The sequence below is a fragment of the Leopardus geoffroyi genome, chromosome B3, assembly GCF_018350155.1.
Source record: "Leopardus geoffroyi isolate Oge1 chromosome B3, O.geoffroyi_Oge1_pat1.0, whole genome shotgun sequence".
Lineage (NCBI taxonomy): Eukaryota > Metazoa > Chordata > Mammalia > Carnivora > Felidae > Leopardus > Leopardus geoffroyi.
The window spans coordinates 53345715-53369737 of NC_059337.1; the positions used below are offsets into that span (position 1 = coordinate 53345715).

Sequence of the window (24023 nt, forward strand, 5' to 3'; positions counted from 1 at the left end):
AAATTGTTAATTTCAAACATGTTTATTTAATTAAATAATGATATATGTACCTCTGTATCTGTATGTGTATGCTGGATTAATCTGCTTATCACTTATCTTCTGTGATGAGTGTTTTCCAATACAAAACTATAAAAACAGTACCAGTCATCAATGGTTGACTTGTTGAAAACAGTTTTCCTTCGGCTTTATAGTTACCTGCTTCAATTAAAGAAAATAATCGCAACATTATTTAATTTACTGACCTAATTGCCAAATTACAAAAAATTACTGTAATTTCTCCATTTTCTTTTGACTAGGTGGACTTCCAACATTCAGAATGGCTTCAAATCTTTAAGTAATCAAGAAAAGAAAAAGCAAAATATGTCTCTCTCCAGTAAGATAAAATCCCTCCCTGTGAAGGCTTGTCAATCTGCTCACAGAAGTTCTGGCATCCTCTAATTGGCAGAACTCCCAAGGGGCCAGCTGCTCCTCACCAAAGCCACAAGGTGTGGAAGAAAAAAGGAAAAAGGAAATAAAATAGGCAGAGGACATTCAAGGGCAATCATAAAATCCCTCAAGTCCTAGATCTACTGCTAGGTATCTTTGGGACCTCAGGCAAGTCACTTCAGCTCTCTGAGCCTCAGTTTCGTCATCAGAAAATAGGAAAATACAAACAGGGGTTTGGGAGACTATAATATTATTTGGAATCTGACCCAGGGGTGCTCAATAAAGGTTGCCTTGCTGTTGTGCTGGCAAATTACTTTTCCTTGGAGGCCTTTTGGATTTAAATTGGGAGTAGACAGTCACTATGGATAGGAGATAAATCATATGATGAGGTAAAGCTGAGAGGTACTTGTAGTCTACAAGCTAGGAATCCCCTAATGTAAAGGAGGTTATTGTAAACTACATACTACTTAAGATAGAGAGGACAAATAGACTTAATTTTGAGTAGCAACTCAGATTAACTAGTAGTAGATGCCTGAAGTGCTATGTAGGAAGGATTCTGAAGCTAAGTCTTGAGTCCAGAGGCAGGAGTGATGTGACAGATTGCAACATCTGTCCTGATCTTAGAAAAGTGATGGCAAATACCATTCCTGATCTTCTGTGCACAAAGGACCCACTTTCAACGACTCTGTAGCTAACTTCAACAAAAGACACTCAGACAAGTAATAGTACTTCTTAAACCAAGAAATAATTAGTTGAGAATCACTTCGTTAAAAAAAAAAAAAAAATGTATGTCTAACAAAGAAAAATGCCAGTACTGATAAGATACATGGCATTACAGGGGCAACTCTTGAGGGATGTCCTACTTCACTGACTGAGGCCCCTGAAATCCAAGGAAGAGACTGGGAAAGGCGACTGTTGGAGAGCCCATGAACTGACATTTTCATTTATAAGTTCAATGTCCACAGAAACAACCATCTCCTCTACCCACCCTCCCCAAAAAAACCCTACTATTATGCACAAACTAGCAGTTCCAAGTCTACAGTATTCTCCCACAAAGAACATTCCCAAATACCACTCCCAGGGATGGGGCGAGTTCAGCTCAGGCTGGCCTACCACCTAGCTCTCTGCCTGGGGCTGCTCCAGGCAGAGGTCAAGGCTGGTGCCCTCCTGACCTGTCTGGCTAGGTCTGTTGACAAGTCTTCAGAGGCTTCACAATGATGGCAAGATTTAAGATCCTCTTCTACTCCACTCTACCTTCTTGACCAGCACTTAGTGGCCACAATAAGGGGCTCTTCCTCTTAATGCTAATCACATCCCCTAATTGTAGGTACACTATCTTTAATAACCTGGCCAAACCTAAAACATACAGAGGAGTGTTCTGGTTCCGTGTCTACACAGAATGAAACATGCTTCTTCCTTCCAAATTCTATACTAAATTTGATCAAATGCCTCAGGAATTCTTAGAATAGGGTAGGAACATGTCCTTCATGAAATTAAAACCTAATTAAGGTACTACCTCTTCTGACCAAAAGCAACAAGGAGGAGATTTAGCCTTCTGCCTTAAATAATTAGGAAACTGGGGAGATTATATGAAATCATGATTTTTAGAAACAGAAAAACAACCAGCACAAGACTGATTTCCCCGAGAGAAGGGAAAAGAATAAGGCAAGCCCTGGGATTGTCCCAGCTTACTGCCTGAAGGCAGTTTCCAGGGCACAGGATAAGGAAGAAGAAGCCCTAAGAGATCAAGAAGGCCAACATGGCTAGAATTAGAGATGGAAATAGTTTGTTTTTACCAAAGTGCCCTCATGAGATAGAGGTAGTATCCTCGGAAGGGTGTTGCCTTAATCGGGATAAATTAACCCTAAAGAGACTGCTCTGTACTCAGCCTAATATAACTTAAAGGCAAGTGAAGGGGTGGCTGGATGACTCAGTCGATTGAGTGATTGATTCTTTATTTCAGCTCACGTCATGATTCCAGGGTCCTGGGATAAAGCCCCACATGGGGCTCCATGCTGAGCATGGACCCTGCTTAAGATTCTCTTTCCCTCTGCCCTTCTCTCCCCTTCTAAAGTAAAAATTGAAAAAGAAATCTTAAACACAGTGTTGAAAGGATCAATCTGATACCAAACAACTTTACTATGCACCAGAAGAAACTCCAACACTATTTAGAAAATAAAGTAAAATCTGGCACCCAATAAGGTAAAACTCTAGTTAAAACATTACCAAGCACACAAAAAGGCAGCAAAATATGACCAATAACCAGAGAAAATGCAATCAGTAGAAACAAACAAAGAGGGGATCCTGGGTGGCTCAGTCAGCTGAGCATCTGACTCTTATTTCAGCTCAGGTCATGATCCCAGAATTGTGGGATTGAGCCCTATGTCAGACTCCACGCCAAGCATGGAGGCTGCTTAAGATTCTGGCTCTAGCCCCCTCTGCTCCTCTACCTCGTGTCACAGACTCTGAATCTGGAGTTCTCTCTTGTCCAGCAAGACAGTAGACACAGAATTGAATACAAGAGAGGCTGATGTCCGGGAGAAGACAACAGCCCCAAACAGGCTCTTTGTCTCTGTATTTATTAAGCTCACGAGATATTACCCACCTGGTGAACGTGAAGAAAACAAGATCTTACACACGTGCTGACATGAAGAAAACAATCAGATATTAATCATTAACTTGTGTGTGTAAGAAGCAAAAGGTCTGCGGAGGGGGGGGCAAGTGGACTTTGTGATACTGGTGTCAGATGGGAAGTAATTTCCTACAGGTCATATAACAAGTTACTCCTGATCTCATTACAACATCTCAATAGCTAACCTCAGGCACTTTTGTCCCATGGTGGCAGCTTTCTGCCCTAAGCTTTTTTCTAACCCATTTATGTAAGTAGAACCTATTTCCCCACACCTCCGTTCACACTCTATCTTTTTTATTTTAGAGAAAGAGAGAAGTAACAAAGATGCCAGAATAAGCCACCAAGGACATGACAACAGCTATTAAAATATATACTCCATGTTGGAAAAAAAAAAAAAAAACATGACCATGGTGAAGAAAGAAATTAAAGATATAAAAAAAGATCCAATGGAACTTCTGGAGATTAAAAAATATTATGTATGAATTGAACACATTAATAGCAGTTTAGACAAAGATGAATTAGACATAGGAAGGAGACAAAGACAAGAATAATCAAATTCTTCCAGAAGTGGAGGAAAATTCTCCATTTTAAGAAGATATAATTCTCTCTGAATTGCCATTAAAGTTTAAGAATAATGGATTTAATATCAGAATTAGCAGCAAGCAAGGGATAGAATAATCACTGATTGTTTTTTCTACATTTGGCCTTTATAGGACTATAAATTGAGATCTTAGTTGAAAGTTAGATCTATGACAGCACTATCCAATAGAAACATAATGTAATCACATATGAAGTTTAAATTTTCTAGTAGCCATATTAAAAAGAAACAAGTAAAATTAATTTTGATAATCCACTTTATTTGGTTTAATATATCTAAAATACAATTTCAATATTCTTAATATATAGTAGTATTTTACTTTTGCATGAAGTCTTTGAAATCCAATATTTATACTTAAAACACATTTCAATTTTATACTGAAAACACATCTCAATTCTGACTGGCCACACTTCAAGAACATCCAGATGAAGAGGTACATCAGGCAAAGTCTGAAAGGGTCCTGAGCACAGGAACTTCTGTCCCCATGGAAATGGGATGCCTCACCCACATGCAAGTTCATGAATCCTACTCAAGGGTTTTTCTAGAACTTAATCTCCAGCCACCCTACCCCTCCCTTTTCCCTTCCCAGAGGTAGGTGAGTGGGGCTGAAAGTTCCAACTTGGGTCTTTCTGGTGACCAACCCCGTCCTGAGGCTCTCTGTAGCAATGCCGCTGTAAGTCACTTGATGAGCATGAACTCGGATGTGCTTAAAAAGGCTTTTTATGAATAACAAAAGACACTTATCACTTTTGTGGATGAAGACTGGTCCAATATTTGGGTCCAAATCATTTCGTTTTTCCCACAGCTCACCGTAACTCTTCTGTTTAACCCCAGCAACTATTAATCAGTCAACTAAGATGAAAAAATAAATTCTTAACCTTGATCTATCAGGTCTTATACCTTGATCATCATTGGAGACCAGCTTGTTCCAGTCACTGGTTTTGCCCTCAACTTCATTAAATTATACAGTAGCAATTCAGACCAAACACCTCTCCCTAAGAATATATCACACCTTGCTTCTGTTACTTCCTACTTGTCACACAACATAAAGGATGGAGTTGTACAATTAAACAGATTTCCAAGTACTTTTCTCTCACTGAAATACAAAAAATAATCTCTGGGCTCTAGTCTCCATCCATTTAGCACATGTCCTGCCAGACCTCATTAGGGAAAAACTTCCTAAGGCCAGCTATTTAGTGGTATCTGCAATATGTTTTGGGGAAGGAAAAGTACTCATCCACTTATAAAAATAGTTTAAAATAACTAAAGAAAATTGACTCTTCTCTTGGAAAGAAGCCCGCAATCTAGTTGCAACCACTTAGAAGAACTCACTACATTTGCAGCATTACAGATGCTCCAGAAAACTCACGGTGTTTGACATCATCTGTCTCTCCCCCATGCCCAAGTCCATCCTCCCTGTATCCAACTCACAATCTTTAAGTTCTCAGGGTTCTATGGACCCATCTTTTGGGTACCATCCTGTCTTGGATCCATGCACCTACCATAAAGTTTCCCACATGATGCATAGGAAACACATTTCCTTTTAAGTAATTCTGCTTCCTGCTACTTTATTCAGAACTGTTCTTTCCCAACTTTCCTGATGCTGTTGGCCTTATTAATTTATAGCTGTCCCTCCCACTATCACAGTGCTCACTCTTCTGAAGAAACATGTAATGCTAGCTTAGCTAGTAAATCTGCCTTATCACATTCATTAGCTATCATTAACTTCACTGATCAAATGTCCACTGCTTTCTGTCCTAAAACCAGTTCTTTTAGATCACTAAAACTTCATGAACATCTGCCATAATGCAGAAACGTCCTCCTCCTCAAAGTCATAGTATCTATCTGTAATCACACTGTATCTGCAGAGAGATCTCTTAAATGGCATGGCAACTTCTCACAGGACTTAACCTTCAGGCTGGTAAAGGTCTCATCAAGCAGTCATGTTTCCTCTCTTCCACCAGGTAGAAAATGGCACAAGCTATTTTCACCAAAACCCCTTTCTGCTAACTTATATCTATAAACTAAATCTGATCACTTTTCTTTACTTCTAGAAGAGCCACAGGATTGCTAAAGTCAATCCCTAGATATTACCTGGTCTCAGATTATTTACTTTGATGGGACAAGTCTTTTTAGTCATTCATTCAGTAGGCTGAGTCCTTATTACTGAATGCCTATATTATGCATCAGGCAAAGGAACACAGAATAGAATATATGCATGGTTCTTAACCATAAAAAGCTCATAGTCTTTCATTATGCACACACATAAACAAGTAACTTTCATACAATCATTAACTTTGACTACCAGGTTTGGCAGCAGGCCATCCCTCCCTTTAAGAGTCCCTTCTTGTCAATTACTGCAGTGGGTGTGGTGCATTTAAACCTCCTTTACCTTCAGTGTCCCAAAGATGGGGCTTCAAGTCTCAGAACTTCTTGCCTGCCACACATTATAGCCAATAGTAGGCATAAGTCAGTGAGATTTAAATGCCATTTCTGATCTAGCTTTGTGTTTCAGGATACACACGTAGAGACAGAGACTCACTAAATCACCTTTCGACTTACTGTGCTTCTTGCATCTTAAGGCGGCTGTATGGAGAGGGCATCGTGGAAAGAAAGCACTGCTCTGAATGCTGTGGTCAGGCTAGGATAAGCTGACCTAGGGGATATGGACACACACCTGAGAACGAATCCATGCCTGAAGCCCACAAAGTTCTCTTTGAACATCACACAGAAACAGCAGTATCTTTACTTTTAACCAATTAGGCCAGATTCTTTGAGGGACTGCAATGAGTAAATCACTCTTTTCATCCCATTCCAGTTGCTTCTGCTCCTTTTCACCAACCCTATCAAATTACTGAATAGGATTACTTATTAGCTATTTAGATAATAAAAAATATACAGACCAAAGAACAATATAGATCACTTTGTATTTATTACATATTTAGCCGAACTGTTTTTCAAATTACAGAATTCAACTCCAAAATAAAGTCATTGATGCCTATTAGGTTGTTATTCTCACTTGCATTTTTCCCTCTAAAATTTTAACACAGCAAAACACCTTAAAGACTTGTGAATAGGTTCAGTGCACTTGCAGTGGCTCACAATCATGAGACAAAGATCACATTCATCCATAAAAAAGAAGACAAAGAACTCAATATTTTACAATATTACTGACATGAAACAAAATAAAGGAAAAAATACAATACTGCATTTTCAGCACAACTGTTTTTTGGTAGAGGATAGCAGGTTACTATTTAAATAGTGCCCCCCTGCAAAGAACATGCGGACACACTTGGCACATTAGCACTTGGTAACTGCTCACCTTCCATCTGCCCTCTCTTCAGAAGTACCCTTACTCAGGGCCCCACTTTCCCTTGAGCCTGATCCGCCCGCCTCCACAGGGACTACTCTGGCGGGAGCCTGATCCTTCTTCATTCACCTGCTCTTAAGGTTTTGCCGTCTGCCCTTTATTCTCCCCCAGAGTCACACCTGCCGCCGCCTGCACTCTCAGTGAAGGTGCCTGGCACAGAACTCACACGCTGAGCATCCCCACCACAGCTCTACTCCAGATGCTGCCCCTTCACTTTAAACCATGACTGTAAGGTAAAGAGGATTATCTGCCCACAAAAATCATGCTCCCTACTTTACAGTCACGTCTTCCTGCAATGCAAAAAAGGTTGGTGATGCCTGATTTGGAACTTAAAACACTGAATTAATTTAGGCAGATACACACTGCTCCGAAGTTCTTTAAAATTCACTCTTTCCTACTGTTGTTTTAAAGCCATAAAAATATAAAAATTGTAAACATTCTACTAAATGTTTCAGTGGAAACTCCATTACTCTACTTTTTATTTAGTGGATTCAGAAAGAACAAAAGTGACACTATGTTCCCTTTGACAAGCTAAAATGATGCTCCCGGCCCTAACCTACCATTACACATCTCCCACCATCAGACAGCTCTGTTGGCCAAGCAATGTAGTAACTGTCAGTTGCCATTCACGACCAACCTTTTAACAAAGCAGCAGAGTAGCCCATTGTAATCTCTCCTAGATAGTCGTCCATCTGCTTGCTGGGCACCTTACACACACTGCTCTATACTCAACCTAGCCTTGGTGATCATGCACACACACAGAAGTAAGGACACACAAAAAATTGGAGCACCTCCTTTGCCACATACTGTATTCCTCTACAAAGTGAGAGGGTACTTCCTAATTTTTTGTCAGAGTAACAGCAGAATCGGGGGTTGGGGGAGAGGGGTGCTGTTGACAGAGGCAGAAATAAAGAGGAAGCTGGTAAGTCTAGCTACCAGTGTCCACCACATCCAAGAGAGCTCATTCTCTTCACATGACGCTGCTGGGAGCCTAAAGATGAATCTGACCTTCTATTCAAAAGAGAAACCTACTCAGGAAATTCTAGTCACTTATCATTGCTTTCATAGCAAGGTTTTACTGTATGTTTTTAAAAACATGAAATTAACAAGAAGTGACATTTTTAAAAATGAGTAACTTTAAAATTAATTTTTAAAAACAGTGCTTTTGTTTTTAGGGAGAAAAATGCTAGACACAAAAAACTAATAAAACCTAACAGCTCTAGGGAATCCCTTTAGTATCTTTATCAGTTATGATTAATGAGATAATTTAAACCAGAATTCCACACGTGGGTGATAAACAGTACCAATTAACCAGAGTATTAACTGCAATGACTTAAAACTGTATTACCTGAACAGTCTCCATGGTGAAGTGTCAGAAAAAGTGAAATAATAAATATTTTCCACAGCACCATAAGATTTTATAAAATACTTACTATTTCAGTTTTTAACTTTAATGTACAATCTCTAGATTGTGGTCCATTGTTCATAGTAGGCCTAACTTCTTCTTTCACTGACAAGAATTCTGACATAGGCCATAAAGGCACAATTACAACATGAAAATGATGTATCTTAATGAAGAATCTGTACAGTATACTTAAGCATCACTGTTGTGGTTGTATCCATTGAGTATTAGCAGATTCAAAAGCCAGGAAAGATGGTTTTGCCATTTATACTCACAAAATTTAGTTTGTCAAAAGGACCTAAATGGACCTAAATGGTAACTAAGATAGTTGCCATAACTACAAAGTCCTTTTATATCTGTTTTAGTATTCTGTCCTCTTATGGGTTATGTTTTTATATGACAATATTTTGTAAATGGCTCTGGGTTTTTAAAATAAGAATACATTTAAAATAAGGATTCATTTTGAATTTTAAAAATAAGTTCAAGTGGAAAATGGACAAATTCTGTAGCTGAATTATCTGCAATTATGTGTAACAAGTTATCTACAATAAAAACTATATCACAGATTGAATCCCCCCGATATCCAGCATGCTCATGGATCTCCTAAACTGTTAGTGTGTGCTGTGCCAATTTATTTCAACACTGATCCAAGCAAAACATAATTGAAAGTAATGACTTCCCTATTGAAAAGCTTACACTGCATTCCAAAGCCAAATACAAATTAGGTTTGGGATGATCAATGCCATGTCTCCCCCCCGACTCCCCCACCATTAATGCAGAGAACAGAGACTTGGCTTTACTACAAATCAGCTAGCACTAGAGTAAATTTGCTATAAAATTATTTATAACAAAATAAATATTTTCAGTCCCTCTACACTAAGTGACATATAAATCATTAGCAGTTTATAACATTAGTTCAGGTCACTTTTGTGAGACCCAAACATACTGTACAATCCTGAGTAAAAGGTTAAGGATACAGTTTCTTAGGGATCTTTCTTGATCAGGATTCATAAGGAAAACACATAAAACCACAGCTTGTAATAATCCCCGTTTTCATTAGAAGTACCAGGAGTTCTTTTTACTTTGGTAAATAAGTTTATCTATGTAAACCATTTATTTTGATGGAGTAAAATAAAAGCAGAGCTTCTGCTAGGATCCCTCCACTACCTTTTGACACTGATACAGTAAATAGTCAGGAAGAGTAGAGCAGGAGGATCTGAACCACAGGGCTAATACGTCACCATGAACTCGAAAATGCAGCAAGCAGGGGATGGATGGGAGCAGCTGACAGGCCAAAAGCCCTTCATTGCCTACAAGAAAACATAAATTGAAAATTCTTTAAGACAAAAGGATTCAGACATTTCTCCAAGATACACAAATGACCAAGAAGCACGTGAAAAGATATTCAACATCACTGATCAGTAAGGAACTGCAAATTAAAATCACAAGGAGCTACTAATCCTATAAGACACACACACACACACACACACATACACACACACACACACACACACACACACACTCATATACATATAACAACTGTTGGTGAGGATGTGGAGAAACTAGAACCTTTGTGCACTGCTGGTAGGAATATAAATGGTACAGATGCTGTGGAAAATAATATGGCAGTTTCCCCAAAAATTACCATATAATCCAGAAATTCTACTTTTGCATATATAACCAAAAGAACTGAAAGCAGGGACTCAAACACAGGTATGTGTACACCCACACTCAGAGCATCATTTTTCATAATAGCCAAAAGGTGGAAGCAACCCAAGTGTCCATCGACAGATGAATAGATGAATAAAATGTGGTATATTCATATAAGGAATAGTATTCAGGCTTAAAAAGGAAGGAAATTTTGACATATGCTACACACGAATGAACCTTGAAGACATTATGCTAAGTGAAATAAGCTAGTCACAAAAGGACAAAAATTGCATGATTCTGCTTATATGAGATCCCTACAGTAGTTAAATTCAGAGAGACAGAAATAAGAATGGTGGTGGTCAGGAGCTGGAGAGGAAGGGGGAATGAGGAGTTAGTGTTTAAAGGGCACAGAGTTTTAGTCAGGCAAGAGGAAAGAGTTATGGAAGTGATGGTGGCAATGGTTGCACAACATGAATGCACTTAATGCCAATAAACTATACAGCTAAAACTGGGTTAAAATGGTAAATCCTGTTATACTTTACCACACAAAAAATTCTTTAATAAAGTGTGAACAACACACTCATTTGAAAGGTATTCGTAACAGGAAATAATAGCTCTAAGAAATCTGATACTTGTAAGAGTTGATTTGTGTTCTGTGAGAAAGCCCCCATAAACACAAAATTGCCTTTTCATAACTCTACGAACCTATAATTTCAACAACATGAAGTCTTAGTTTCTGTTGCAGGGTCTTCAAGGCAGAAGGCAGAGCAGCTTGAGATTCTGACATTTTTACATTTTGCTTCACATCATTTGCGAAGGATAACCAGAGTTTGCCAAAGTTTTCAGTTGAGATTTTCAACGGTCTGAAAATAATTTTTAAAATTAGATATGTCCAAAAGAATGAAATTAACTCTAAACAAATACATTTCAAATGACTCATGGGAATAAAACATAATCATTGTAAATCTGGGCCCCACAAAATTTATGTTTTTAAACTAACTATGATTAGAATTAGAATGCTTACCATCAACCTCCAAACTTAGGAAATACTAAAAGAAGATTTTATTAAAGTGTCAATGTCTTTCCAATAAATCACTCAGTTCTTTTTCTGAGCATTAGTCATTTCGGCAAAATTTTACCAAGTTAAAAAAATTTTTACGAAGTAATTTGATGAATCATTCAAATATAAATATACTTTGAATTTGGGGACAATAAGACACTATCAACATCATGTACAGAGAATAAATATGAAGATCTAGCACCTTACATAACTCAGACTAAGGAAAGGATTTTAACAAATGTATTTTTGAAAATGGTTCATGAGACTGAAGATCAAATAGTTAACACTGGGTCTCTGGGGGTAGAATTACAAGGAACTTTTATATTTTACTTATACTTTTCCATAGCATTTGAATTTTTGTAATAATTATGCACTGATTTTATAATGGGGAAAATATTTTTAAAACATACATAGGATTTTATTAATACACACAGAAGAACTGTTAATTATACATACTGTGCTGCTTCAGGTTACTAATGCTCACCATGGAATATACCTTTTTAGTCACAGAGTATAAGTTTTTGGAAGGCTGGATTCTATCTCATACAGCACCAAGGCCATGAAAACTCTTTGACACACTGAGAGACACATTCTTACTAAAAGATTGTAAAGAGTAGGCAAAAATTACAGCAGTGTAACACAAGTTAATGTGTGAAGGTTAAAAATTTTTACAGATATTTATTGGCATTCTGCATTTTTGGTTCAGGCAGCCTTCATTTAAAAAAAATATTTGAATACAGTAAAATATATCCATAAAACCAAATGAGAACAGAAAAATGAAGAATTTGTTTTCAATTATTTTGGTAACATGGCTTAGTGCCTTGTATAATGCTAAATACTTACTATATCTCTAATTAAAGTTTAATAACCTTGAGTAATTTTCTTGCAGATCTCTAAAGCTTAATAAACAGATTTTATGAAAGAATTAATCAAATAAATGAAATATAACTGAGAGAAACTTTAAAAGCTTTAAAAAGAAGCCACCTGGAATCTTTGAAGTTATTTCAATTTAAAATTACTTTAATATTACTTTCTCTCAGAAGTTTTCCAAAATTACTAATCAACCCCAACATAAATCAGGTCCCATATTATAATCACTCATTGTACCATTTACTTTCTCTTCAAAGCACAATTCAAAATTATTTATGCATTTATGTGATTGTTCAATGTCTCTTCCCTAGACTGGACTCTCCCTAAAGGTAGGGACTGTATCTAGCTTTGAATTATTTTACTCTGCAGCGCCTAGTGCAGTGCTTCTGTCCAGAGAAAAGGCCTAATAAATATTTGCTGAATGAGTAACTTGAATTAACATTCCAGAAAATATTTACCTAATGAAATCTAATAGTGATAAGTTTATAGAAAATTCAAGCTGAACAGAATGAGTATCCATCATCTGATAATTTATAAAACCAAAAAGATTCCCTTCTGTAAAAGGTTTCTCCATCTGTACACTATATTGAAAGGTTTTGATGCTTTCTGTTTCTATTAGGGGCAAGCAGCATCCAGGTTGCTCAGTGATCTGTAAACAAAAGTAATAAAAGTATTGAAGAAAGGATCAATACAGACTATTACATGAATACCAATTTTCTATTTAATTGAATTTAAAAGCATACTATTGTGAGATGTTAATAAAAAACTACAGTATAAAAATGACTAACAACTTCACTTGAGAAAAATTCACTAGTACAGATAATTAATATAGTATACAGGTAAAAGTTATGTGACAAATTGCAGTGAAAACCTCTGTATAATTTAGTAACAACAACAAAAAGATTATTTGGTTCTCAATCCTGACTAGCACTAGATGTTTAAAACAGGAGAGTTAAAAAACAAAACAAAACAAAACCCAAAAACACCACAACCAACACACACACACACACACACACACACACACACACGCACACACGTGTCTTCTTTTCTCAAGCTACAGTACACCCTTACTCAACCTATGGGGGAGTCGAGCCCAAGCAACTGAATTAGATTTTGTTTTGTTTTGTTTCTTTACGTTCCATAGGTGGTCCTAATGAACACCTACAATCAGAACTTCTGCCCTGGTCAGTGGCTCAGGTAATATCCCATTCAACACATTTTAGCTCACAGAAGAAATTGGTCAGTCTTGTGAAATAACTATCTACTGGTCAAGTCTCATAACTCCAGCAAGGACATCCATACAATAATGTAATATCAAAATGGCAATTCTCTAGGGAAGAAATAGAATTGATGCCCAAGCACTCAACATAAATCAATGAAAGAAAAAGACAGCAGACAGTATACAATATTATCCTTCAATATTCTTACTCCTTGATGTTCTGCTTTGCTAAATTGAGAACTCTGTTTCAGTGTTTATGGCAAGAATGAAGAATGAATGAATATGGCAGTTCTGTGAGACATTTAAAGGGAGCAAAAAACCACAAAATTCACACTGAAAATAATAACACACTAACACCTACCAAGTGCTAGGTACTGCTGTAAGCATTTACAGATATTAACTCATTTACTCCTCACAGTAAAGGCAGACACTATTAATATCTTCATTTTAAATGTGAGGAAACTGAAAGCCACAAAGCAGTTACATAACCTGACCATGTAACACAGCTAGTAAGTAGCAAAAGAAAGATTCAAAGCCAAGCATTCAGAGTCAAGAGTCTACATTCTTTTTTTTTTTTTGTAATGTTTATTTATTTTTGAAAGAGAGAGAGTGAGACAGAGCGTGAGCAGGAGAGGGCCAGAGACAGGGAGACACAGAATAGGAAGCAGGCTCCAGGCTCTGAGCTGTCAGCACAGAGCCCGACGCGGGGCTCAAACCATGAACCCTGAGAACATGACCTGAGCCAAAGTCAGACGCCCAACCGACTAAGCCACCCAGGTGTCCCAAGAGCCTACATTCTTAATTACTGTGCTCTGTCCAAACTCACTTTATATATTTATATTTATGGCCTTCCCCAATATAGCTGGAAAATCTTTATTATGTTTCCTTGTCTCTTTTGAATAATTCGTCCTTACTCAAAATAATAAAAAACCTGTCACACCTTTGGGTCTTTTTGCTAAAGAGGAAAGGATGTGGATGAAATTTATAAATCATCAGAAGAGTCAAGAGCAGAAACACTAAGTAAGCATTAAACCTTTAAGAAAGAAATAAAGAACCATTCATTGTCTTACCTTGAAATTTTCTGCAGAAGAAATTTCTAAGTCAGCACTTTTCAATTCCAAACCACTCTTATTAGAAACTGACCAGACCACCAGTAAACAGTCATCTTTCCAAATTTTGTAAGAAGACACTGATATGGTTTCATTATTACAGACCTCCACAAGATCTGAATGCATGTGTTCAGAAGTTTCTTCCAACAGAGAAGAAGCTAAAGAGATTTCATTAGCAACTGAGGCTGCAGTGGACGAAGGAGAGTGAAGACCTTCCATATCATCAGTGAACAAAGAAGGTGTAGACAGTGTGCAACTGGAGAGTTTCTCAACGGAGGGCAGTTCTGTGAGTGACTCAGAATCCAAAAGTTCTGAATTGAGAGAAAACTTATTTAATTCTTTGTCTCCTCTATCCTGCAAAGTATCCAAATAATAATCATCTTCATAAGTCACATCTGACGAAGAACTAAAGTAAGAACAGGGCATATTCTGAGCACTGGTTGTTTCTCCACTTTTGGTTTCCTTGACTTTTGATTTCCTTCTGAACTTGTGAGATACGGTATCTGCTTTTCCTAGCTGCAAAAATAAAATATAACAATATCTAAAAAACCCATTCTACCAGTCATGAGTTTTAAACATCTTTCTATAATTTCAAATGAACAATTTACTAATTTGTTAAGAGTCTATGTATAAAACATAGATTAACAAAAGAATCAGAGATGAATAAAATGTTAAACCCTAAAATTATGACAGTTACCTCACTTTGAACTATTAGCTAAATCTTATTTCTCATTAAATATACATAACATCAAAAAAAGAAAGTCAAAAAGTCATTGGTGAACAATTCTAAAAACTTGATCAATTTCAGAATGTTAGAGTACAGAATTGCACAAATTAAGAACAGTGAGAAACCCAGCCGTTATTTGAGTTTCCAGAGTCGTCGTGTAGAAGAGAGGATACCCTCAAATACATGGGTGGCTCAAACTCTGGTTCAGTTGTCTATGATAATCGTGATTTCATGGCCCACAAGTCAATAAACAGAGAAGAAAAACTGATTTTACCTCAAGAACCAACTGGCAATGACTGACACACATGCAGCAGGCAAGAATTTTGTAACTGACTAGTGATGTCTGCTACTGACTCCGGTGACGGGAATGGCAAATTTGCCATCCTTAAGCCAACACTCCGGGGGAGTGGTCTGCAAATCTATGTAAGAGTGGAGTGGTAGCTCACAATTCCCCTTGCCTCCCAAAGTTGCCTAGAATCAGGGCAGCAGTCTGGCACTACTCTAAATCCACATCACCATCCTCCTAGGGGCTTTAACACGGTGTGGCCACCCTTCACGTGATTCCAGCTAAGCAGAATTCTAGTTCCTCTTCCATACCCTCTCACTCCCTCAAGTCCCAACACATCTTCCAGCTTTCAGCAGATGTCTCCTATAGTTCAATTCAGGAGTCATCAAACAAGAACTAAAATTCTACTAACACAAAAATGAAAACAAGTGGGTGGGTGAAGGACTTCCATTTCCAAGTAACCAAGGGACTCGAATTACATGTGTATTACACTGTTGAATATTGTTACTCAGGTCACTGATGTTCTGAGTTTTTTCATTTGTTTTTTCTCTTTTCTGTGCTTCATTTTGGGTTGTTTCTACTACTTTGTCTGCATGCTTAATTTTTTTTTCTATAGTGTCTATCCTGCTGTTAATCAGAAGCTACACAAGCCACAGTACACTAGAGTGACACCTTGGTTAATGTTAAGATTTAAAGAAAACAAACAGTTAACCTAGAATTTGTTACCCCAGAGAAAATGACTTTTAAAAATGGAGGTAAAAGAGGGGCGCCTGGGTGGCTCAGTTGGTTAAGTGTCCAACTCCTGGTTTCAGCTCAGATCATGACCTCACAACTTGTCGGTTCAAGCCCCACATCAGGCTCTGCGCTGGCAGCTCGGGGCCTGCTTGGGATTCTCTTTCTCTCTCTCTCTCTCTGTCCCTCCCCTACTCGTGCTCTCTCTCTCCCAAAAATAAATAAACATTTAAAAAATGAAGGTAAAGGGGCGCCTGGGTGGCTCAGTCGGTTAAACGTCCAACTTCGGCTCAGGTCACGATCTCGCAGTCCGTGAGTTCGAGCCCCGCATCGGGCTCTGGGCTGATGGCTCAGAGCCTGGAGCCTGCTGCCGATTCTGTGTCTCCCTCTCTCTCTGCCCCTCCCCCATTCATGCTCTGTCTCTGTCTCAAAAATAAATAAAACGTTAAAAAAAAAAATTTAAAAAAAATAAAAAATGAAGGTAAAAGAATAAAATCAAGAAACAGACTCTTGGCTATAGAGAACAAACTGAGGGTTGCTGAGGGGAGGTGGAGGGGGGGAATGGGTTAAATAGGTGATGGGCATTAAGGAGGGCTCTTGTGATGAGCACCAGGTGTTGTACGCAAATGTCGAGTCACTAAATTCTACACCTGAAACTAATATTACACTATGTTAACTAACTAGAATTTAAATAAAAACTTAAAAAAGTAACAAAAATGAATACAAAATAAAAGGCAAAGATGAGGAAAAACAAAAAGCCTTGATACTCAGAATGGATTATGTAAAAAAATTAACCCAGAAAGGATTTAGCATACCTTAAAAGGAAAAACACCCTCCTTACATTTCTGATTTCAAGCGCACCACAAAAAAAAAAGCCTGATAATGAATTTGTCACAATGAATGTTCTCTTGAGAAAGACTGTTTAGTTGAAAGCTTTGCATGTTGTTGAAAGGGCAGAAATCCTTCGACATCAGCTATGGGGTTCACAAATCAGGGTTCTATAAGCCTGGGCGCACTGTGAACACAGAGAACTTGCCCCTTCAGTGCCAGGCATTCACTGATACCCTTACCACAGCCAGCTGGAACATCTTAGAGACCCAAGATAAGTCACTTTGCTGAACTGCAAATGCTGACTGAGACAGCATTAAGATACATTACTTATTTATAACTTTTAGATTGAAATTTTTTTTCCTTAGGAGGGGATCTCAAGTCTGATAGAAACAGGGTCTAAAAAGAGAGAGAAAACAAGCAAAGAATATTACAGGGATGGAAGGAAAATTCCACCAGGAGAGAGGGAGGATGAAAGCACTGTAATGATGTAAAACTGAAGAAAAGGTAGCTCTAATCACTATTTTGTACCAGGTAGGTCCATCAGTCCACCAAATTGGCAATTACATGGAATTCTCAGATGCTCAAAAATAGCACCTGTCCTTCACTCTGAGTTTTCATTCTTTTCCTATGATAGTAATATATCAGCATAAAAAGTTTTGAAAACCATCATAATCATAATGCCTGAGTATTATTTTCATTTTGGGGTAATTCCTTTCAGTCTCAATACATTTTTATCTCCTTAATAGTTATAAACAAAATATAAATAAAACTTTATATTCTGTTTTTTTGCTTAATATGTCACATGTATTCTTTATTTTATAATGAAGTATTTATCATTTTTAATGGCTGAGTAATATTCTGAGCTAATATAATTTATGTACCCACTCTCCTACTGTTAGATATCTAAATTGATTCCTATCTTTTACTATTAAAAATACCATTTTGAGAAGTACTTTTCCCAAAGACATATCAATATTATTGAACTATTACTACCAAAAATACTTCCCACTGAGAACTGTCCTATCCACCCATGGGAGTAATACCTATGGTCATATTTGTAACTTTATTTGGACCCTGACCCTTGCCCCAGCTGACTGGACTACAGAGAACACCTGACTCAAGCTAAGCCAATTAGAATTTCTCTTTCAGAAATATAAAAAGTGTATCACTGGTGGCTCTGGAGCTAGGGAAGCCATTTTCCACTGTGCGTATAGATGACAGCCAAGAGCTTTCGTAGAGCCCAGTTTTTTTGTACAAGACAGGGACAAAGATTCTCAGAGGACTATAACAGACTACTTACCAAATTGATTGTACTTTCTGTTCCTAGCCCAACAAATAATGATGACGCCAGCAGCTGCTTTTCTTTCTCCTCTTTAGATTGGGTAAGGACTTGAGACTGATCCTTTTTAATTATAGTTTGGTCTACATTCTCCATTATTATACTCTCTTGAGGAACAGGCGGAACTTCAGTTTCATCCCCAGTTTTGCCTTCTTTCTTGGGAAGATAGCCCTCTTTCCCCCATAATTTCTTTATACCTTCCAGCTTCAAGCTATTTGTCCTAAGGAGATTAATAATGAAATCAAGTCAACTTAAATAACTGCTGCTTAAATAACTAACTTTTTTGAGGCATTTTTAAAAACACATCATTGCCATGACCTCTTAAAAACAGGTTTCGTATTATATACTCTATGTCAGGAAGTAAAACCTAGATCCCATGATGTTATTTTAGTTTCATCCAATGTCCCCACACCCTCCAGCTAAAGGATTTAAGGCACTAGAACCCTAGACTTAGTTAAAAATTTCAGATCACTTAATTGCTTGAATAAGTTGTCCAAATCAAAACTACTATAAATTAGCTCCTTTCCTCCACTGACTTTTCAAAAATACCTTTAATTCTGATGAGTTAAAGATCAGAAATGACTCTTAATAAGTTTCTTGGCTGTAACCACCCAATAAATTCATTAAATAAAATCCTGTTGAAAGCAAAAAAAAACCCCAACAAATCATTCAAATCCACTCCTTTGATTTAATCCAAAAAGTTTTCTTAATGTGAACTCTAGCTACATAGTCAACTATTATAAATGTAATTTTATTAAAATGAATGAGGTTTGGGGCGCCCTGGGTGGCTCAGTTGGTTAAGCATCCGACTTCAGCTCAGGTCATGACCTCACGGGTTCGTGGGTTTGAGCCCGGCACTGGACTCTGTGCTAACAGCTCAGAGCCTGGAGCCTGCTTCGGATTCTGTGTCTCCTTCTCTCTCTGCCCCTCCCCTGCTTGCGTGCTCTGTCTCAAAAATAAATAAACATTTAAAAAAATTTTTTTTTAATTTTTTTATTTTTGAGACAGAGAGAGAGCATGAGCAGTGGGGGGGCAGAGAGGGAGGGAGACACAGAATCCAAAGCAGGCTCCAGGCTCTGAGGTGTCAGTATAGAGCCCAATGCAGGGCTTGAACTCATGAAGTGTGAGATTATGACCTGAGCCAAAGTCGGACGCCCAACTGACTGAGCCACCCAGGCACCCCCCCAAAAAATTTTTTTAATGAAATGAGGTTTGATCTATAAGAGAAAAAAGATTTTTTTGAAAAGGCATGAAGATTATGAGCCTTTTTACTGGAGATGGAAGAACTTAAAGTCGTGATTAGAGTTTGGACTCACCTACTGCTGTCCCAAAAGTTATTACATCTGTGACTCTGTACTGACTAAGATAATCACCAAGTACAGGCTGAAACAGCCAAAGTTAACCTTTATTGTTTTTGTTTAAGAACCATGTCTCCTTTGCTCTTGGATCATTTAAGCATCCCTGTCATGGCCCAAAATAGCATTTGAACATTTGTACTACAAAACAGATCATAAAATGAATCTAAAAGAAAAACTCAGAATTATCTGTACAAGTTATTATTCCTTTCTAATTTGTTGGACTCATGATCAATTTGATTTTCTATATATGCCAAAAACATAGACAGGTGGTCACACTTCATACTGAGTGAAGAACTAATACTATTAAATAGTAATTGGCTGAAAGAAAATTTGAGTGTTAATAAAGAATGCCCTATGGGGAATTAGTCCAATCCTCCACAATGAATTTTACTGCTAAATTTTCCTTTTATGAATATCTTCGTTTCTCCCTTTCTTTCATGTACCAAAAAAGCCTTCTAAAAAGGTTTTTTAAAAATAAAGCTATTATTTATCCACCAGACCTCTTAGAAGAAAACTGGCTGTCTTTGTAAGAGCAGATCCAAAAGTGGTCATGGGAACCACTAAAATGACCCCTAGCATCTCTAGGATGCTCAACAACAGGAACTCAAAGGGATTCATAAATTCCCAGTGTTTCTGTAACCCTATTTATCAAAAAATATCCTTTAATCAATAAGGAAAAAGGGCAACTCTCCAAGTTTTACTAATAAATGATTTAAATATCAGTTTAACGACAACAACAAAAAAAAGCAAGTATGGTAGACCCTGGGATGCTCCATCCAGATCATCCTTCAATAAAGGACTTGTTGCCCCAACTGCTGGGAGTACAGTCCTCTCTAGGACTGCCTCAGATGCAAAGAGTCACCTCGCCTGAGATCACACCACTTCCCAGGGAAGCCCAAACCCAGTGACTGTGGGACAGAAGTCCTGGCCACAGTCCTGGCCACCCATTTGGGTCCAACTCAGGTCAACTCTGAAGAAGGGCCACTCTAACTTCAGAGCTCCTCATGGGATCAGCAGAGGCTGCTGTTGGCACCGCATTGCATCTTAACTTCCTCCTCTGCTCAAACCTGCTTCTTTCTCCTTCCTTCCATAGGTGTTGATCACAAGGGCACTGCCTTAATATTCTGCATGCGAAACTCCATCACGGAATGCACTTGCCAGGGAATCCAATCCACAACAACAGACAAAATAGAAGAGGAAAAATAAGCCTAAAAGGAGCCTCAAACTACTTTAAAGATTTTCTTGCATATTTCATCTGCATACATGCCTATTATCAACATAAATTTTGTCATGCATTACATATCAAAAGTCTAAAAAGTAGGAAAAATGAATAAAAGCACAAAATATGCTTCTTTATATGAAACCTACTGAAAAAGAATTGTTTTAAACATGCATCATCTTTGCCTGTATTTTAACAACAATAATATAATTCATGATATTATGTGGCATATATACTTTTGTATTGTTTTTAATCAGATCGTTCAAACAAAGATGTAAATTCTGGCCAAGCAACCTTCAAAAGATTAGGGATACACTTTAACTCAGCTCTAGAAATCCCCATTTGAGATAGTCCCAAACAGGGCTTAAGGTAAGAAATTATAAACTGGGCTTTCTACTACTTTATTCTCAGCTTGCCAGAGATTGGACAAGAGTGACTGTCTCCTCCTAAAGCCTTGTCAATTACCATACAGGTTCCCAATCTGAAATGATGTGTGAGCTGTAGTCCTCCTGAGAAAGAAATTTAAAATTCATCCCTCATGTCCCATTTCATGATAAAACAGCAAGTGTATAATTCCTTAGCAGCTCTGCCAAATGTCATTTTTCTGAGAAGTACATGTAAATATACAGGATTTACAAGGCCCTGTCAAGTCTCCCAGATCTTAGTTCAGTACTAAACGAACAGATGCTATCACCTGTTGTGCAGGTAAAAGAGACTGTTTCCTCCCTGGGTTTGGAGGGTTTCTATCCTCTCCTTCCCTTATCCCGCAATTCTCTGTCCAGGGCACTTAACTGCTGTCACCACTACCATCAAATGCTCACAAATCATATCTGTTCCCCATGCTTGGAATACCAAAATTAAATGTCTGGGAAAGAAAAGGGTGTCAACAGAGAATGAAAAAGAGGCTAAGAAAGAGAATTTCATTCAGCATATCACCCTACATTCCTCATAATCTATGTGTCATTTTTCTGATAAGTACTTCTCATAACCATCATGCTGGAAGACTGACAAATGCAAAAATGGACATATAATAAGCTGACTGACTCCATAATGAACATATGAGGACTCAAAATTCAAATTTCATCTTTTAAAGTTGTCACTTTTGAAATTTTATTACATTTATTCCAACAAAGCTGCCATTACTCAAAACATTTTTTAATAAGCACAGAATAGTATATGGAGTGTTGAATCACTATACTGTACACCAGAAATGAATACAACACTGTATATTAACTACACTGGAATAAAATTTAAAAAAAGATTTTTTAAATCTTTTAGAAGCTCCTTCACAAACAAGGAAGCCATTTTCATTACTTTATGTCACATCAATATATTGACCAGTTATCCAGATAGATCACTAATTTCATTTGGTTAACTCAGCTTTTGGATAATGACAACTATGGCAACGACAATCACTATTAATAATAGCAGTTATCATTTACCATGCACTACATTTTATGAGGCACCTTATATATATTATCTCACTTTTTTAACTTAGTCATGTTTCTAAAAGTAATTTATTATATTTCGAAAACCAAAATCTACTTAAAATGGTTGAAGATTTGGCTCCACATAAGACATTTAGATAAATGTCTTCACCAATTCTCCAGGTGGCTGGAAAGAAGCTCTGAAAGCATTTTGAGCAAAGTATACATTTACTTAAATGAAGTCAGTCATCTTATTTTATGTTCATCTGTCAATCTTCCAATGAAACAGTTTATAAGAAGATTATGAGGAATGTAGAGTAATATGCTCATATTCACCTGTGTATGTAAGTTCTCACATATTTCTTTAACAAATGTATGTGTATACATGTGTGCATATATATATGTGTGTGTATAATACACATACAAACATACATACACACATACACATACAATATGCAGTAATAACACACACGTCATTACTGTGTATAAAGCCTATGTACACTATTCTGTGTTGAAGGTAAGCAAGCTCCCTTAAAAGTTCTCTTGTACAGAGGCACTTGGGTGGGTCAGTCGGTTGAGAGTCTGACTCCGGCTCAGGTCACAATCTCACGGTTCAAGAGTTTGAGCCCTGTATCAGGCTCTGTGCTGACAGTGCCTGCTTCAGATTCTGTGTCTCCCTCGCTCTCTGCCCCTACCCCGCTTGTGCTCTCTCAAAAATAAATAAAAAACATTAAAAAATAAATAAATAAAATAAAAGTTCTCTTGTACAACATCAACACCTTGAAAGCAATAAATAGGAAAAACTGAAACAAGAGGCTATGCAGAATTTAGCTTTCAGGAATCCTTCTACATTTAAAAATATTTAAATACTCCTCTATGTTCTCAGTTTTATCAAGAAAAAACTTACTCTTTCAGCCCAGTCTCTGCACTATTCCCAGATATATCTGAACCAAGAGAAATGCCAGCAGGAGACTGTCGTCCAGTGAAGCCAGATGAAGAAAATGAAAGTCCATATGGTTCAAAATTGAGAACTAGAATTTTAAAACAATAACAGAAGTTCATATTTAAAACAAAGCAAAAGTTAGGGGGGAAAAAGCAGATGTTATTAAAATTACCAGTCACTACTGAAATAAAATAATGGAAGACTAGAATCCAATGACAATTTTTAAACTGGAAGGGGCACTGAAGATGATTTAATCAAATAATAATAAAGTAGCTATGATTTATTGAAGGTCTACTACAGTCTTCACACTATTAGTTGAGAAAAGACAAACAGTACTTCATTTTTATCTTTTTACCTCCCTGAGAAGCTAAACTAGGATCCAATTAGGAAAGACAACTGATAAACCAGGTCTACTGAAAATTGCTGCTCCCAGACAAAAATGTTTAATGAGCTATCAATGAAGAAGATAGTGTTTTTCCTTAACAAAATGTTCTTAAGCACATTCCTATGCCAAATAGACTAATGGACTCTTCAAAGTGAAATATCCCTTACTGACAAAGAACAAGGTTTATTCAGATTCAGATTCCTTTGACTCTGTATACCCAAATGAATTCAGTCAGAGCCATAAAAATTCATACTGATATTGTGGTGGAGCAGATGCCAATATCCATTCTCCTCTTCTTTCTAATAGAACCCTGGATTCTAAGTAATAGAACCCTGGATTCATGGCAACCCAGAAAGAAATGACATTTCCAGACTCCTTTGCCATGAATTTGAGTTCTGGCCAATGAAATTATGCACACATTCTGAGCACAACTTCTGGGA

General features: G+C 37.4%; 1 protein-coding gene across 3 annotated transcripts in view; it reads right to left on the reverse strand.

The window, feature by feature from the left end:
* Positions 1-3894: 3894 nt before the first annotated feature.
* Positions 3895-24023, reverse strand: part of AP4E1 (adaptor related protein complex 4 subunit epsilon 1) — a 64623-nt gene continuing 44494 nt past the window's right edge. For 2 of the 3 annotated variants that reach the window (XM_045449751.1, XM_045449753.1), the window contains 6 exons: positions 23163-23286; positions 18213-18471; positions 14298-14852; positions 12467-12657; positions 10784-10941; positions 6572-9738 (listed from right to left, as the gene is read on the reverse strand). In XM_045449751.1, the coding sequence (XP_045305707.1) occupies positions 9578-9738; positions 10784-10941; positions 12467-12657; positions 14298-14852; positions 18213-18471; positions 23163-23286 (1448 nt within the window). In that variant the 3' untranslated portion in view covers positions 6572-9577. Of the gene's footprint in view, positions 6313-6571; positions 9739-10783; positions 10942-12466; positions 12658-14297; positions 14853-18212; positions 18472-23162; positions 23287-24023 lie in introns of those variants that run through there. The other variant, XM_045449752.1, reaches the window with a different exon arrangement.